This window comes from Mytilus galloprovincialis, chromosome 8, assembly GCF_965363235.1.
Source record: "Mytilus galloprovincialis chromosome 8, xbMytGall1.hap1.1, whole genome shotgun sequence".
Lineage (NCBI taxonomy): Eukaryota > Metazoa > Mollusca > Bivalvia > Mytilida > Mytilidae > Mytilus > Mytilus galloprovincialis.
Window position 1 is genome coordinate 664586 of NC_134845.1, and position 18826 is coordinate 683411.

Here is an 18826-nt window from a genome sequence, read left to right on the forward strand (position 1 = left end):
TTTGATTTTCAGATGGAAAAAAATTAAGAATGTGTATTCTCTCTATTTAATAGGCTAGCAAATAAATTTCTTCCTATACAATACATGTACATGATGTATGTTAATAATATTCATTGATTGTTTAATATTTTATTTAACATGTGTTAAACAGCACATCACTATAAAACAAATAAACAATCTTTTTTGTAGGCTTCCTCTGCTAGTCTAAGTGATGAGAATTGGCCAGCATTACATGAAGTAACCGAGGTAGGTCTTACATACACAGAATGTAGGTTTAGAGAAAAGACATTGTAAAAAAATATTGGAATAGGTATATTGTAAACATGATAAAATATGACCAAGGTTGTGAAGATGATGTTATCTATCCGTGTTTCACCTGAGTAAAATGATTACACCTGATGATTCTGATCCACATAAAAGGTATCTATCCTTTGGTCAATAAGGGAAAACATTGTTGTCATGCTTACCCTAACATACTAATGAACAATTTAGAATGTTTTGATTCCGCACCATTTAACAGGTTTAATTTAATATTGTTAAGTATCGAAACAAAAATTTGTCTATTTATCATGTGTTCATAATTGTCCAAAATGTACTATATTTATAGACTCAGACATCAAAGAAACCAATGAAAACTGCTGTTACAAATCAACCGTCTGCTGGCTCATCAGGCAGCCAATCACAAGGCAGTGATTCAGGGGGAGAAGATTCCTCAAAGGAAAATAAAGATACGTCCAGTAATAATGGAGATGGTCCTGGAACTCCTAGGCGTAGCCGAGGAATCCGCAGTAAGTATTTATTTGTTAACAAATACTTATTATTAATAATTTTATATCCTGGAACTGCTGGTCTCAGCTTAGAAAAAAATGGCAATTTGCAAGTTACTGCAAGACAACATTTCGAATCCAAAGAACAAAACAATTTTGTTTAAACAAACAAAACCCACATTGGAAATGAATGAGTACTTCTTTCCACAAGGTCTCACTCGAGTTGCCACTTGTGGCCTTCAAAGAGCAATAACTTAAACTTGAATTACAGTGTTTTTTATACGACCGCAAAAATTGAAAATCTTTTGGTCGTATTTTGGTATCACGTTGGCGGCGTCCGAAGACTTTTGGTTTTCGCACTATAACTTTAGTATAAGTAAATAGAAATCTATGAAATTTAAACACAAGGTTTATGACCATAAAAGGAAGGTTGGGATTGATTTTGGAAGTTTGGTCCCAACACAGGGTTGGCAAAGTATTACCAGCCCGGGAATTCCCGGGTGGGAAAACCTGGGTTTTACCGGGCTGGGCAATACTCCCAGAAATGGGGAATACTGGGCATTACTGGGCAATATGATTTTTTTAGCTTACTTTAACACAAAATAGTAAAGTCTTGGTGTAGTTTCATAGTATTACAGCTAAATATATACTTTTTATACAGATAACCATTGACAGTCATTTCTAAAATAATGAAAAATTCAATTGCATTCCCTTCTATCATTGTCTATGTAGACAGAATACAAGATTTTCACATTTAAGGAAACCTTGTTTATTACCAAGCACTGTTTCAATAATCCATACTTTAAAAAAAATATTTATTGCAATGTTTAACTGAATTGTTAATTTCAAATGTTATACATTCATATTGCTAAATAAACATCCTAAGGGGTCATGCCATTAACACTTATAGAATTGAAAGGGATGATTATTGTTAAATAAACAAATCTGCATTCTAATCTGAATAATTACTTACTAATTAGTGACAGTACATATACATTTTTTAAATGTAATTTTTCTTACATGTAATTGTTAGTTCTTAAATAAGAGTTATATTTATTCAAAAAAGAGTTTTTGCTTTATATTTACAGTTTTATCAATCCAGACAAACAAAAAAGGTTATATATAAATATCTTTAATGTATAACATTTGTGTTTGATCACTGAATCCTCTATAAAATTCAGATCAGTATTTTATATTACCCAGTATTGCCCAGTATTACCCACTAAAACCCAGTAAAACCCGGATTTTCCCAGTATTTCCCACTGGACTGGGCAATACTCATAAAACCCGGGTGTCTGCCTGGCATGGTTCATCTGACCTTGACCTCATTTTCAAGGTTCATTGGTCTTTGTTTAGTTATCTTGGTCAATGTTAAGTTTATGTGACAGTTGTAATAAAGCTTAGCTTTATACTTAGGACTATCAACATAATATCAATGATTAGTATAGAAGGCGAGACATTTCAGTGTGTGCACTCTTGTTTTCTGTAAAAATTCTGTTCTGAGAATCTTCCTCCAATTCAGGAGAACCTCAATTGATGAGTAATTATCCACTAAAATAAAAGTTAATGTATCTGAACACTTACAATGTGACATTTAGTATATGATTAGTAGTTTTCCATTAATACTAGATTTTGTGTACCAACATAATCATTGTAATGGTAAAAAAATAAATTTAAATTAAATTAAAAATGTTGCATTTTGTAGTTTAAACCTATTTATTCATGGAATTTACAAATATTTCAAATTTAGGATTTGGAAACAAGCTTCACACAGTTTACATCAGTCATATTGTTTTTTATTAGTACCTGTATCCCTGTGATGAGATATGTAACTGGGAACTTTATCAATGGAAATTTAAAACTGAATAGATTTTTCAGTCCAAACTTTCTTAAGAAAAAACTTTAAAATCTTAGAGTACTGTCACAAAAAATGGAAAATGGCCCTAGCCTGCAGTTCAGTGGTACACAATTAAGATTTCAAAAAATATTGTAGTTGTTGTGAAATAACAGAATTCAGTTGAATTAAGTTGAGATAATTAACTATCAACTGTAATCAAATGTTTAGATTTAGAAGATGCTGATCTCTTCCATTGGTCCAAATTGAATCCTAAACTAGGAAACAAAATTACATTAAACAACAATTGATTTCAACATTGTCAACCTTTCTACATGTTCTAGCTGTTCTTTTTTCATTCTTTATATGAAGACTATCAAAAGATACATCCCCACCCCCTCCAAAAAAAATAATTAAATAGAAACAAGGGCCGTCTTTCCCCTCAGAGCTATTCAGCTCTTTGATTAATTCAACTCAGTTATTTTATTGTTGTTGTTACTTTTGTTTATGTCACAAGTATAATGTTACTTATATGACAAATAAAGATTATATTATTAATGAAAGAATTAAAGCTTTTAGTCATACTTATTAGTTTTACTTTTAAGTAATAACATAACTAATTTGTAGCTTCCAAGCAGAAATGGGTTCCATTAGATATTGAACCAAAAGGTCGTAGAAGTCGTAGTCAGGGGAGACTACCTAATGGACGTGGAAAGTTTGACCGAAGACCAGACAGTAGAGGAGAAATCAGAGGTAAGACACCAGCCAACTATAATGTTCATACTTCCAAAGTCTGCATACATGGAAGATGCCCACAAAAAAAATTTATAATTAGTTGAAGTGAAGTTTGTTATTCACTTCTACCCAAGACATCTTTAAAATTCATGATTCACTTCTACCCAAGACATCTACAAAATTCATGATTCACTTCTAACCAAGACATCTACAACATTCGTGATTCACTTCTACCCAAGACATCTACAAAATTTGTGATTCACTTCTTTCACTTCTACCCAAGACATCTACAAAATTTGTGATTCACTTCTACCCAAGACATCTACAAAATGTGTGATTCACTTCTACCCAAGACATCTATAAAATTTCTCTCCCGTGAAAAATAATTATAAGACTTAATATGAGTCACCTAATTTCTGTTTGACAAGACTTTGAATTTTGGTGAATGCAGGATGAAAAATTTATGTCACATTTTCTCCTGTACTAATGAATTAATGAAATGCTGGACTTCAAATTTATTTGACATTTGTTAGTGATAATAGCACAACAAACAGCGTTTTATAAGCCAAAGCAACAAGTGATCATTTATAAATAAGTGTGATGTAAGCAGACACATCACATGATTGATTATTGGAAATAAATCAATTTTCCATCATCTCTCTTATAAAGATACTGGTTACAACATTGATATTACTACTCTGTTAACCAACGATAAATGCTGGGTGTAATACAACGTGTAAATCGTATGAAATAAACGTTTATTTGTATCTGTAAAACATTACTCAAAGAGTGGTAAGAATGGTGAGAATAGTTTTAAATTTAATACAAAAATTCTGGGGTCAATAATTACCCTTTCCATATGTTTGCTTAGCTTTGCCAGGATCACCAGTGAGACTACTGACACATACCCAAATATACTGACAGATGCCAACTAATTATGATCATGGGTAAACATGTGTACAAGTTGTAAGAGTTGTGATGATTTCTTGGAGTACATTTGATGGATAAAATGTATAGAAGTAAGGAAAGGGAAAGAAAATATGTTTCAATTAATCAAGGTCAAAGTCAAATTGGCTAAAAATATCAGTATATGGAATGAAATTCTTTAAAAAACAATAAAGGACTCAAAGATCTGACTGAAGAGTGAAAGGCTTATATTAAAGGGAGTTTCTGTAAATTAAGTCTCTGAAAGTTCTAGTGTAAACTATCCAAATTTGTCCTGTTTGTTTCTAATAGGGAATAAAGATTGAAAATTGTTTGGATCTCTCAACAAACATAAATCAAACGTGTGGATTGCTTATATCTCAAAATCTTGACCAGTTATAGATAGTCAATTCACAACAAATAGGGGTTATTGCCCTTGAAAAATGTTTTTGTCTAAGTTTTCACAGAAACTAGATTACATATAGATAGAACGTATAAAAAACTAAAAAAAATGTTCAGCAAAATAAAATTTAATAAAGAGTCAATATATCCGAAGTGGGAAATTGACCCCTTATTGCCCTTGACCATGTTGACAGATGATATTAATCCATTTTTACATTTTTTGCAGAAAAAATATATATCAAAGATGAATTATTTTTGAAACAAAGATGTTGATTGACCTCTTACAGGGGTTTTGTCATTATATGGCGATTCAACACAGATTTGAATTTTTTGCAGAAATGTTATTTGAAAGAGAGAAACTGTTAACATATGAAATTTTCCAAGGGATCAGATATTTTTCTTGAAAGATTGATTTTTTTCCTCTAATCTTTATATTATGCCAATTATCTCAAAAACTCAAAATCCAAAAATACATAGGAGGAAACTATTAAACTGTTTAAGTTATCATAAAAATCAATCTACAAAAATGACATAAGAAAAGATAAAATTAAGGAAAACATGAATAAGTGCAGTTATGATACATATGAATATGGAAATGCTATATTTTTACCAGATGAGGTTTCAGGGTCTTGTATTTAAGATGGCATTTATAAAAGTTTCTTTTTTTCAAGTTTCAGTAGCACAAATCAAACTGCACATTTCTTTTTTTCTTCATCATAAATCATTGGTACAAGAACATAAGTATGTGAATGAAATTGGTTTGGCCTTAAATTGAAGTGATTTTGTATAATTTCCTGGAGATAAATCATGCATGTTCTTATTTTCACCCTGAGGACAAACAATAGTGTTTTGAGATGTTCCCTTTTGTATGATTGACAGTATGAGATGGTCCCTCTAATGTCTTTTTGTCTGATTGATGGTTTTGGAAACCACATTTAGGTCATGATTTGATGATTACCTGGGCTGGTTTGACCTAAAGTGAATTTTGACCATATGGAATTAAGATAAAATGATGTCCTTATGTCTTTATCATCAAGGCTTACAAAATCTAGTTCATACGAAAGGTAGGTAACACATCATTTGTTGATGAGGTGTCAGGTGGGCAGTTATTACGATCAGGTCTAACACGTCCTACAATATTCTCATTTACATACCGCATGCTTATAGATTTTTAATAGACATCTTTCTGAATATTCTAAAACTTGGGTACCTATGCTTATTTTCATTCTAGAAATACTTGAAATGTAGTTGCACAGAAATTAACACTTGAAATAAATATTTGCTCCCCAGGTGTCAGTTAATTACATTGACTTGTTCTTAATGTTGTCCATGTGTCTATCACAATGTTTATAATATCTGTCATGTCTGTCAGAGAGGTGTTGTAAGGACACCCTAAACTGTACAAATTATCACATCTTGTCTTCATTCATTGTCACATATCTCCGGCAAATATAATTTATAAAATTACAGATTTTGTTAACATTTATTGTATAACCAAGAAAAAAAATCGTTAATTGAATGTTTGAAAAAGTTTTTAATTCCAAATTAAATAATCTGATTTCTAAAGGGGAACAAAAACATTTGATTTTTTGTTAATGCTGATTCTAATAAATTTTAAAAAAAAAATGACTTTGTTTCTGTATGTCAATTTTCAGTGAAAGTCGACTTGTACCTGACTTTGAACATGATTTTTGTGATACTGTTAATACACATCTTACAGGATTTTCCTTGTTGTAAATGACAGGTTTATATATTTATACTTGTACCAGGAAAAGTCCTAAACAGTATATATATATCAGTAATTTGTGACAATTTTTTCGGTCTTGATGTTTGGAAATATCTTAACAAGATTTTTGAGTACAGAAATGAGACTTTTGGAATTAGGCCACATATACCTTGTGATATTTGCATGCCACAGTACACATTCAGTGTATTTATTTCTTTTTGATTCCTAATAAAAATTATAACAATATTTTGTTGTATATTTAACTTGCATTGCAAATGTGTATCTCTTATTTTGATTTTTTTTATTCAAATTAAATTTGGTGTTTTCATTAGCAAATCATTTTGTACGGAGTTGAGTAGGTTGGGGTATTATTTAAGCTCACTGTACTTTTAATTTATGAGGATTGTATTAGAATGTTGAGTAAGAATTTTTCAAATGTTTATATTTTGATGACAAAAAGTGTAACATAAAAATGATTATAGATAAGTTTCTAACTCGAACTAGTGACTGACTTAAGGGGAGGGGGAATAGCCCTTGAATGGAACTTCAAATGTGTGATAAAGAAATATTTTTTAAAGTATTACTCCAAACATAAGCTTGCCTGGGGGGCCCTCTTTTTCAAAATCCTGAATCTGTACCTAGAAAAAATCTCCCACTAAAAAAATTGTCTTCAGTTAGTTAAGGGGAAGGTTGAGATTTCAAAAATCTAGCAACACTGTGATGTTTTTTATGCCCCACCTACGATAGTAGAGGGGCATTATATTTTCTGGTCTGTGCGTCCTTCCCTCTGTTAGTCTGTCCGTCTGTTCATCCCACTTAAGGTTACAGTTTTTGGTCAAGGTAGTTTTTGATGAAGCTGAAGTCCAATCAACTTGAAACTTAGTACACATGTTCCTTATGATATGATCTTTCTTATTTTAAAACCAAATTAGACTTTTGACCCCATTTTCATGGTCCACTGAACATAGAAATTAAAATTGTGAGTTTCCGGTTAAAGTTTTGGCGAGGTAGTTTTCAATGAAGTTAAAGTCCAATCAACTTGAAACTTAGAACACGTTCCCTTTTGGTTGATCTTTTTACTTTTAAGGCCAAATTAGATTTTTTACCCATTGAACATGGAAAATGATAATGCGAGTGGGGCATCTGTGTACTTTGGACACATTCTTGTTTGTCATTAAGTTGCTGTCTTTGACATTGACCTATTCCCTACATGTTATTTTAAATTATATTCCAGTAACAACTAGTTTGCACTGATATAAGTACATAAAAAATGACAAATTACATGTCAGTAACACATCTGTTGTTAGATTTAAAACAAAAATCAATTTCAACGATAAAATGATAAATATTTAGTGAGCTTACATGAAATGTATTATTGAGACATCAAATGTATTATTAAATGAATTTTATATGAAGAAATACCACCTTAACTTTAAAAGACTTGACTATATTGTAGATAAGCTTTTTTAGCTCACCTGGCCCGAAGGGCCAAGTGAGCTTTTCCCATCACTTGGCGTCCGGCGTCCGTCGTCCGTCGTCGTTAACTTTTACAAAAATCTTCTCCTCTGAAACTACTGGGCCAAATTAAACCAAACTTGGCCACAATCATCATTGGGGTATCTAGTTTAAAAAATGTGTGGCGTGACCCGGCCAACCAACCAAGATGGCCGCCATGGCTAAAAATAGAACATAGGGGTAAAATGCAGTTTTTGGCTTATTACTCAAAAACCAAAGCATTTAGAGCAAATCTGACATGGGGTAAAATTGTTTATCAGGTCAAGATCTATCTGCCCTCAAATTTTCAGATGAATCCGACAACCCGTTATTGGGTTGCTGCCCCTGAACTGGTAATTTTAGGGAATTTTTGCTGTTTTTGGCTATTATCTTGAATATTATTATAGATAGAGATAAACTGTAACAGCAATAATGTTCAGCAAAGTAAGATTTACAAATAAGTCAACATGACCAAAATGGTCAGTTGACCCCTTTAGGAGTTATTGACCTTTATAGTCAATTTTTAACCATTTTTCGTAAATCTTAGTTATCTTTTACAAAAATCTTCTCCTCTGAAACTACTGGGCCAAATTAAACCAAACTTGGCCACAATCATCCTTGGGGTATTTAATTGAAAAAAATGTGTCCGGTGACCCGGCCATCCAACCAAAATGGCTGCCACGTCTAAAAATAGAACATAGGGGTAAAATGCAGTTTTTGGCTTATAACTCAAAAGCCGAAGCATTTAGAGAAAATCTGACATGTTGAATTGTCTATCAGGTCAAGATCTATTTGCCCTGATATTTTCACATGGATCGGATAACCTGTTGTTAGGTTACTGCCCAGAGTTGGTAATTTTAAGGAAATTTTGCCGTTTTTTGTTATTATCTTGAATATTATTATAGATAGAGATAAACTGTAAATAGCAATAATGTTCAGCAAAACAAGATCTACAAATAAGTTTTCATGACCAAAATAGTCAATTGACCCCTTAAGGAGTTATTGCCCTTTATAGTTAATTTTTAGCATTTTTCATAAATTTTTGTAAATTTTTAGAAAATATTTTCCACTGTAATTACTGGGCCAAGTTCATTATAGATAGAGATAATTGTACCAACAAGAATGTTCAGTAAAGTAAGATCTACAAACACATCACCATCACCAAAACACAATTATGTCATGAATTTATCTGTGTCCCTTGTTTAATATGCACATAGACCAAGGTGAGCGACACAGCCTCTTGAGAGCCTCTAGTTTGTTATTATCTTGAATATTATTATAGATAGAGATAAACTGTATACAGCAATAACGTTCAGCAAAATAAGATCTACAAATAAGTTTTCATGACCAAAATAGTCAATTGACCCCTTAAGGAGTTATTGCCCTTTATAGTTAATTTTTAACATTTTTCATAAATTTTTGTAAATTTGTAGAAAATATTTTCCACTGTAATTACTGGGCCAAGTTCATTATAGACAAGAGATATTTGTAGCAACAAGAATGTTCAGTAAAGTAAGATCTACAAACACATCACTATCACCAAAACACAATTATGTCATGAATTTATCTGTGTCCATTATTTAATATGCACAATACCAAGGTGAGCGACACAGGCTCTTTAGAGCCTCTAGTTCTTGTTTCCTGCTTCTGTGATTGTGCTGATACATTGTATTTCATATAGTCCAGCTCTGAATTTTCTGAAGAAATACTGTAAATTTGGAAATTATTGCATGCATTTATTATTGGGATTTTGTCATTTTTGACTAATATTGCCATTTGAATTTTTACAATGTTGAGAAAAATCCAGCTTTTATCATATAAAAAATTTTAAAATGCGACTTTCAATTTTTTCGAATATAATAAAAACATAGCAATAATTTTTCGCAATAATAAAAACATAGCAATAATATCTGAATTTACAGTATATTGTTATCTATGAGAATGTGGCTGGTTCTGAAATGTTTTCAACAAAAAAAGATCTTGTATGTTGTAAATAAACTCATCATAGATACCAAGTCTAAATTTAGTATATACGCCAGACGCTTGTTTCGTCTACAAAAAACTCATCAGTGACGCTCGATTCCCAAAAAGTTTAAAAGGCCAAATAAAGTATGAAGTTGAAGAGTAATACAGAGTACACCATATATAATTACAGGTTCTGATGGGAGAAACTGGAGAGATGATATGCGTCCACCAAGTCCAAGAGATGGCAGAGGTGGTTTTGGTGGTTTTAGACGAGGCAGAGGAGGGCGTGGCCGTGGAGCTAGAGGAAGAGGTCGAGGAAGAGATTTTGGGCCAGGAGACTTAGTGGGTTAGTATTGTCAAAAGTACTTAGATCCTCAGAACTCGAGTAGACAGAATTAGCAAAAATATTTTACTGTCAGTAGACTTGGTTTAGTTATGCTCAAAATGCTTATGTCCAGGAGGCTTTTATGTATTGATTTGTAGGAGGATTGATGGGTATGATTTTAGGTCACCTGACCCAGTACTCTTAAGTGATTTGTAGGAGGATTGATGGGTATGATTTTAGGTCACCTGACCCAGTACTCTAAGTGATTTGTAGGAGGATTGATGGGTATGATTTTAGGTCACCTGACCCAGTACTCTAAGTGATTTGTAGGAGGATTGATGGGTATGATTTTAGGTCACCTGACCCAGTACTCTAAGTGATTTGTAGGAGGATTGATGGGTATGATTTTAGGTCACCTGACCCAGTACTCTTAAGTGATTTGTAGGAGGATTGATGGGTATGATTTTAGGTCACCTGACCCAGTACTCTAAGTGATTTGTAGGAGGATTGATGGGTATGATTTTAGGTCACCTGACCCAGTACTCTAAGTGATTTGTAGGAGGATTGATGGGTATGATTTTAGGTCACCTGACCCAGTACTCTTAAGTGATTTGTAGGAGGATTGATGGGTATGATTTTAGGTCACCTGACCCAGTACTCTAAGTGATTTGTAGGAGGATTGATGGGTATGATTTTAGGTCACCTGACCCAGTACTCTAAGTGATTTGTAGGAGGATTGATGGGTATGATTTTAGGTCACCTGACCCAGTACTCTAAGTGATTTGTAGGAGGATTGATGGGTATGATTTTAGGTCACCTGACCAAGTACTCTAAGTGATTTGTAGGAGGATTGATGGGTATGATTTTAGGTCACCTGACCCAGTACTCTAAGTGATTTGTAGGAGGATTGATGGGTATGATTTTAGGTCACCTGACCCAGTACTCTAAGTAAAATTTAATCTGCAAGACTCTTTTGTGTATTGACCATGGATATTGATAAAATTGAGAATGGAAATGGAGAATGTGCCAAAGAGACAACAACCCGACCATAGAGCAGACAACAGCAGAAGGTCACCAACAGGTCTTCAATGCAACGAGAAATTCTCGCACCCGGAGTCGTCCTTCAGCTGGCCCCTAAACAAAGATATACTGGTTCAGTGGACCACATATTTTGATTTAAATTCCAAATAATATTTCCACTGTTAGATCCCAAAGTAGACTGTACTATATAAAAGCATACATCGTTTGGTAGCATATCATTGAATTCCTTATTTACATAAAATGATTTAAAAAGTGAATCAAATTATATTACAATCTTATCCATTTATTTGTTCATGAATTTTCATGTAAGTGGTCTAACTTAGTTTTCATTTATGTGAAAAAAGCTCTCAATTATAATTTTGGTGTGTTGAAAATAATAATTATTGTGTTAATATAAAGTTTATAAGTCACCTGCGATCAGCTGAGCAAGATTCATTTGAACATGTATCTAATTATTGAATGTCTTTGGATAACAATTAATAGATCAGATTCTATAATTATGTCTTCAATTTTATGTTACAGGTCAAGATGTGAAATATTTCAGTGCAGAATTTAATAATGAGACATTTTATGCTGAGCCATCTTCGGCCCCTTCCACTGAGAGAGGAAGTGGTGGAGGATTTAGAGGGACAGTTTATTTCAATCCCTCTTTTGTTGATGAGACTGTCTTGAAAGATTTAGTTAAAAAACAAATGTAGGTGTTTCTTGTTATAGTGTTGTTAAGAAGAGTACCTCAATAATGAATTTTAAACATAATTGTCTCAAGACATGTTTCGTTTAAAGGTCTTGAAAAGAAGGTGTACAACTTAATATTGTTTTTTGTATGAAACCAGATGTGATGCACTGTAATTTGGTAGTTTTACACCATAATGACTCAGGGGTGTTTAAAAACAAAACACATAGCACTTAATAATTATTAATTGTAAAATATTGTTAATACATTAAAAGAATGTAAGTGATTTTCTAAAACTGCCTCTTTAAGTTGTTGCACCTCTCCAAACTTGTATGACATTAAAGAAATGAATTTGCTGTTTGTATGTTTACAGAGAATACTACTTCAGTGAAGACAATTTACAGAGAGATTTCTTCTTAAGAAGGAGAATGGACAAAGAAGGCTGGATCCCTATCAGTCTCATAGCAAGTTTCCATAGAGTTCAAGCTCTAACTCAGGATGTAGCACTTATTATTAAGGTAATTAATTTGTTGTCATGGATAAAAACTGCTGGATATGTATTGAGAGATCCTAGTCCTGATTGAACTCAGAATGTAGCTTCTATTGTAAAGGAAAAATACCACTATATAATTCAGTCTGCGACGTTAACCACAAGCCCGATGCCCCAGACTAATAATGTTCAGCTCGGACTAGTAAATTTTATTTATCGCTAGCCTGACTGGACTAGTAAGAAATAAAACATCCTTTCTATGTTATTTGAAATTTTAACATATTTGAAGTTCAAATTGACAAGTAATGCAGAAAAGATCGTCAAATCAATGTGTTGCGAAGACTAAACTATCGAGATCGATAATTGTACATTTATACCGTGGAAGTGAAACAGAAACGAAAACTAGTCGCATTAGTTCTGGTTACTCTGTCTGTCTTATAACCAGTAGAAAGTGGACCAACACGGACACATTAAATTTTCTGATAATGATGGCAATTGATTATAAAATGAAAAGCCTATCAAGTTTTTCCCCGATTATGTTGTAAAAATGTTTTAGTTTACTTCTAATAATCAATAAAGTTATTAAAATAGATTTATGTCATGATGAGTTATCTTAACAACATCTGTTGGTACACTTCGATTTTCTTTGGTTATTAGAAAGACCGGAGACCATGTGTAATCAGAGCAACTTAAAAATGCTTCAATGTACCGACGGGGCAAAGCCAGGAAAGGCTATAAAACGAAAGAGATCAAATGATGACGTTTCTAAACAACAAAAAAAACTGTTGATGGATAAGTTGAGATCTAATGATGATAAAAGTAAATTAAAATCAAACCTTACCCCTCTAACTCAAACTTTGAATTTAGAAAATTAATTACAAAACTTAGAATCAGTGACCATTCATTATTAATTGAAAAAGGAAGGCATTTTCAAATTCATCGCGAAGAGAGACTTTGCAAAAAAAATGCAAAGAACTAGATGATCATGATTATGAGAAACATTTCTTAATTTCTCACAATTCAAATATTAGATTAACATATTTTGATTGCATTAAGAGAGAAAATGATTCATTTGCTAATCTCACTGACAATGACAAAGTTATATATATACTTTAACTTTATAACCCATCAACACCAACACAAGTGAATAAACTAGTATCTTTTATATATAAAAAAAGTCAATGGAACTGAGGACAGGAGACCCTTTAATATTTACCTGAATTTGTATATATATATTGAGTTACTTAGTTATTGTCTTTATTTGTTTTTGTCGTTGTTATATTATGTCACAAACTGTAAAGTTTACATGTCAATAAAACTTTGAATTGAACAGAATTCTTAATGTTTTGCATGTACTGCAAAGAAAATAACGAAACCAATTTTACTTAAGGGACGTCTAAGTTAAAACTGAAGCAATTATTAAAAGACTATGAGGAATAAAAAAAAATATAAATTACTTGGAAACTCTGACATTGTTTTTATTATCATTTATGGACAGTACACATGGCTAAAAATAAATTGTGTCGGAAGTTTAATCATTTTTTGCAAATGTAAAATCCTTAAAATTAGCTAAAAAAAAAAATATTTTTCAACCAGCCTAACAGTGATCTGGAAGGTTTTTTTCACTATGGGCCCAGGGCCCCTCAAAAATAAATTCAATGGGCCATTTTAAAAAATAATGGGCCATGTTGTCAAATGAGTGGGCCATTTTATTGACTTCTGTCAAAACAAATCATCAGTATATTTTGGCAAAGAGGTGTTGATACTTACCTTTATGATTTTAAATAAAATCATGGATATTGTTCCTGTGATTTTATAATTTCAATTTCAATGAATATGCAATAACTTCTTCCAACCCAAACAATATTTAAGTCAACCTTTATTTACAATGTTTAAACTGGTACTGTTGCCTTGTTCATGTTCATGTTTTTTTTTTGTACATTAAATTTGGGTCTTCGTCGATACCATACTTATTCTAGACGTTCCGTATCAGTGGACATTTCAGGCATTTCCTCTGCACTTCTTGTATTATTATAACTTCATCACGGTGACAAGAATAACAGTATAGAGTACCATTAATTCATAGAACATAACAACAAACAGGGGTTTCATTATCTTTCATGTTGACTGGTACTTTCCACGTTTCTAGGTGGTACTTTTCGATTAATTCCATGAATATCTTATATAAAAATTCCTACATTTAGGCGGTACTTGTCAATAGCATAGGAGAGTAAAAGTACCGGGTACCGCCTCCTAATGAATGGCGTGAACAAATCGCTGAAGTCATGTTTACAAAATGTGAAAACGACCAAAAAATGACAAGGACAGTTAGGCGTCTTTTATGGAGACAAAAACTATATTCCTAAAAAGTCTTGGGGTTCTTCAATCGAAATAATAGCAAGCTAAACTAAATGAGATTATTATTAGAGTTAAATCCAGGGATCTCCATGGATGAAAATTGAACAATGGAGGAACTTTCACCATTACAAACCGTGTCTACACTGTACAGTGTAGCGCGATCGGAAGTATTTTATCCCTCCATACAAGGAATGGTGAACATGCTAATTCATTGCTTATTTAAATTATATTTATTTGAATGCTGATTGCGTAAGTCAAAATAAAGCACGTGTTCGACTTGTTTTAAAAACTGTTTTCTTTGTAACTGGATTATTAATTTATTTATTTAATCTAAATTATCATAATCATTTGCTGAAACTTAGTTGATTAATTCGACAAATGGATCGTCTATCCTCAGATAGTATTCTCCTGTCTGGTTTGTTGATCTACCTGTACAAGCTCAGGTACAAGTGATTAGCGATCTTAATCCGGATATCCCTCAGGCGTTATAACTGTATTGGATTATAACATGAAAAGCCTAAGGGTTATGCAATTACATGCATTTGATTATAATTGATAAAAAAAATGGCGTCGGGCTACAAAAAACGATGAAGTTTTGAACGATGGCGGAAGACAATTTAACGATGGCGAAAGACAATTTAACAATGGCGCGAGTCATTTGACGATGGCGCAAGACATTTGAACGATGGCGGGGCGCCATCGTTAAACAGGCCATGGAGATCCCTGAAATCTCGTCTGTACTAGCCAAATTACACAAATTTAAAGTTGTTTATAAATAAATATATCATGAATGATGGTTAATTACGTTTTTCGGGTTATCAATTAGACCGCAAGGTTCTATTATTACAATAGGGAAACACCGAGATGTTAAATCTCATGGTTCTATTATGATAGGGAAACACCCGAGACGACCCAAAAATATATAGGTGCTCCTATTATTGAAGGAACAGTACACAGTTGTGTACACACACATGGCGGCACGGAACACGATCGGAAATTCATTTGACGATATCTAAACATTTCGAAACGAAGTGAAAAATATGGGCACTTACTTTTGTCACTGTATGCCTATGTTACTTAAAATGTTACTTTTTGCTAGTTCTGATTTCTTGAGGCTCCAACTCAGCATGTAGCTCTTGTTGTTTTGGAAAAAAACCCACATCACACCTGGTGGTGACAAATATATATTTAGCTAGTTTTAATATAAGTCATGGTCTTGAATCAGAATGTAGCACTTGCTGTGACGATTTTAAGCAATGGGACAGGATAAATCTAGCATTGTGATCAATGCCAGTGGCCTGGTGACCTACATTTTGACAAATATGTGTTAGGTTGTTATATTGACCTTACAATGAATTGAAGTTTGATTTATTTATCCTTTTCAGTCTTTGAAAGAAAGTGAGGTTTTGGAAGTGCCAGAGGACGCATTGAAGGTTAGAGGACGAATTACTCCTGACAAATGGCCGATAGAGGCCCCTCCTATAGGACTTCCTGTGTCCTCAACTCTACATGCTGATGTACCAGAGTTTGTACCAGGCAAAGCTTATAACTTCACACCAGTATATAATGGTAAGTTCAAGGTCATCAACTCTACATGCTGATGTACCAGAGTTTGTACCAGGCAAAGCTTATAACTTCACACCAGTATATAATGTGTAAGTTCATGGTCATCAACTCTACATGCTGATGTACCAGAGTTTGTACCAGGCAAAGCTTATAACTTCACACCAGTATATAATAGTAAGTTTATGGTCATCAACTCTACATGCTGATGTACCAGAGTTTGTACCAGGCAAAGCTTATAACTTCACACCAGTATATAATGTGTAAGTTCATGGTCATCAACTCTACATGCTGATGTACCAGAGTTTGTACCAGGCAAAGCTTATAACTTCACACCAGTATATAATAGTAAGTTTATGGTCATCAACTCATCATGCTGATGTACCAGAGTTTGTACCAGGCAAAGCTTATAACTTCACACCAGTATATAATGTGTAAGTTCATGGTCAACTCATCATGCTGATATACCAGAGTTTGTACCAGGCAAAGCTTATAACTTCACACCAGTATATAATGGTAAGTTCAAGGTCATCAACTCATCATGCTGATGTACCAGAGTTTGTACCAGGCAAAGCTTATAACTTCACACCAGTATATAATTGTAAGTTCATGGTCATCAACTCATCATGCTGATATACCAGAGTTTGTACCAGGCAAAGCTTATAAATTCACACCAGTATATAATGGTAAGTTCAAGGTCATCAACTCATCATGCTGATGTACCAGAGTTTGTACCAGGCAAAGCTTATAACTTCACACCAGTATATAATGTGTAAGTTCATGGTCAACTCATCATGCTGATATACCAGAGTTTGTACCAGGCAAAGCTTATAACTTCACACCAGTATATAATGGTAAGTTCAAGGTCATCAACTCATCATGCTGATGTACCAGAGTTTGTACCAGGCAAAGCTTATAACTTCACACCAGTATATAATTGTAAGTTCATGGTCATCAACTCATCATGCTGATATACCAGAGTTTGTACCAGGCAAAGCTTATAAATTCACACCAGTATATAATGGTAAGTTCAAGGTCATCAACTCATCATGCTGATGTACCAGAGTTTGTACCAGGCAAAGCTTATAACTTTACACCAGTATATAATGGTAAGTTCAAGGTCATCAACTCATCATGCTGATGTACCAGAGTTTGTACCAGGCAAAGCTTATAACTTCACACCAGTATATAATGGTAAGTTCAAGGTAGTAAGGGAACTGGAAGGTCTGCTTGGAGTCTTTATTATACAGAGTTTGTACCAGACAAAGCTTATAACTTCACACCAGTTTATAATGGTAAGTTCAAGGTCATTATGGAAGGTCTGCTTTGTACAGTCTTTATTATATAGTTTGTATTAGGCAAAACTTATTACTTTCATCTAGTATATAGCAGTAAGGCAAGTCTTATTTCAGAAAGCAACCTCTAATCTATATATCGAGTTTGAAGTTAGTTATAGGATAATATAACTCAATTAATAAAGTATCCCATTTGCATATTTTAAATTCAAGAACATATGTTTGAATCTTCTAGTTATTCTTTTTACAAATCACATATTACAAAAGTTCTTTAAGGGCGGTAATGCAATTAAAATTTAATGGGTATTACCCAGCTATGCTAGAACTATAGGGGATTTAAATCATGGGAAACTAGTTTGTGTTTACATTGTATCCCTCACATTTCCGTTTATTGATAGTAGGTTTTAACTGTTATACAAAAAATGTCTTGTTTTTAGCTCACCTGGCCTGAAGGGCAACGTGAGCTTTTCTCATTACTTGTCGTCTGTCGTCCATCGTCGTAAACTTTTAAATCTTCTCCTCTGAAACTACTGGGCCAAATTTATCCAAACCACAATCATCATTGGGGTATCTAGTCTAAAAAATGTGTACGGTCACCAAGCCAACCAACCAAGATGGCTAAAAATAGAACATAGGGGTAAAATGCAGTTTTTAGCTTATAACTCAAAAACCAAGCATTTAGAGCAAATGTGAAATTGGGTAATGGTTTAAAATTGTTTATCAGGTCAAGATCTATCTGCCCTGAAATTTTCAGATGAAACGGACAACCCGTTGTTAGGTTGCTGCCCCTGAATTGGCAATTTTCAGGAAATTTTGCTGTTTTTGGTTATTATCTTGAATATTATTATAGATAGACTAGATAAACTGTAAACAGAAATAATGTTCAGCAAAGTAAGATTTACACACAAGTTAACATGACCAAACTGTTCAGTTGACCCCTATAGGAGTTATTGCCCTTTATAGTCAATTTTTAACCATTTTTCGTAAATCTTAATTATCAATTACAAAAATCTTCTCCTCTGAAACTACTGAGCCAATTTAAACCGAACGTCGCCGCAATCATCATTGGGGTATCTAGTTTAAAAAATGTGTCTGGTGACCCGGCCAACCAACCAAGATGGCCACCATGGCTAAAAATAGAACATAGGGGTAAAATGTAGATTTTGGCTTATAACTCTGAAACCAAAGCATTTAGAGCAAATCTGAAAGGGGGTTAAATTGTTTATCTAGTCAA

The 18826-nt window shown here is 33.2% G+C and overlaps 1 protein-coding gene across 3 annotated transcripts in view; it reads left to right on the plus strand.

Annotated features, from left to right (window-relative positions):
• Nucleotides 1–18826, plus strand: part of LOC143084814 (la-related protein 1B-like) — a 51041-nt gene that overhangs the window by 17802 nt on the left and 14413 nt on the right. For 2 of the 3 annotated variants that reach the window (XM_076260869.1, XM_076260870.1), the window contains exons 3-9: nt 190–246; nt 608–788; nt 3229–3354; nt 10038–10193; nt 11736–11907; nt 12260–12404; nt 16120–16303. In XM_076260869.1, the coding sequence (XP_076116984.1) occupies nt 190–246; nt 608–788; nt 3229–3354; nt 10038–10193; nt 11736–11907; nt 12260–12404; nt 16120–16303 (1021 nt within the window). Of the gene's footprint in view, nt 1–189; nt 247–607; nt 789–3228; nt 3355–5615; nt 5727–10037; nt 10194–11735; nt 11908–12259; nt 12405–16119; nt 16304–18826 lie in introns of those variants that run through there. The other variant, XM_076260871.1, reaches the window with a different exon arrangement.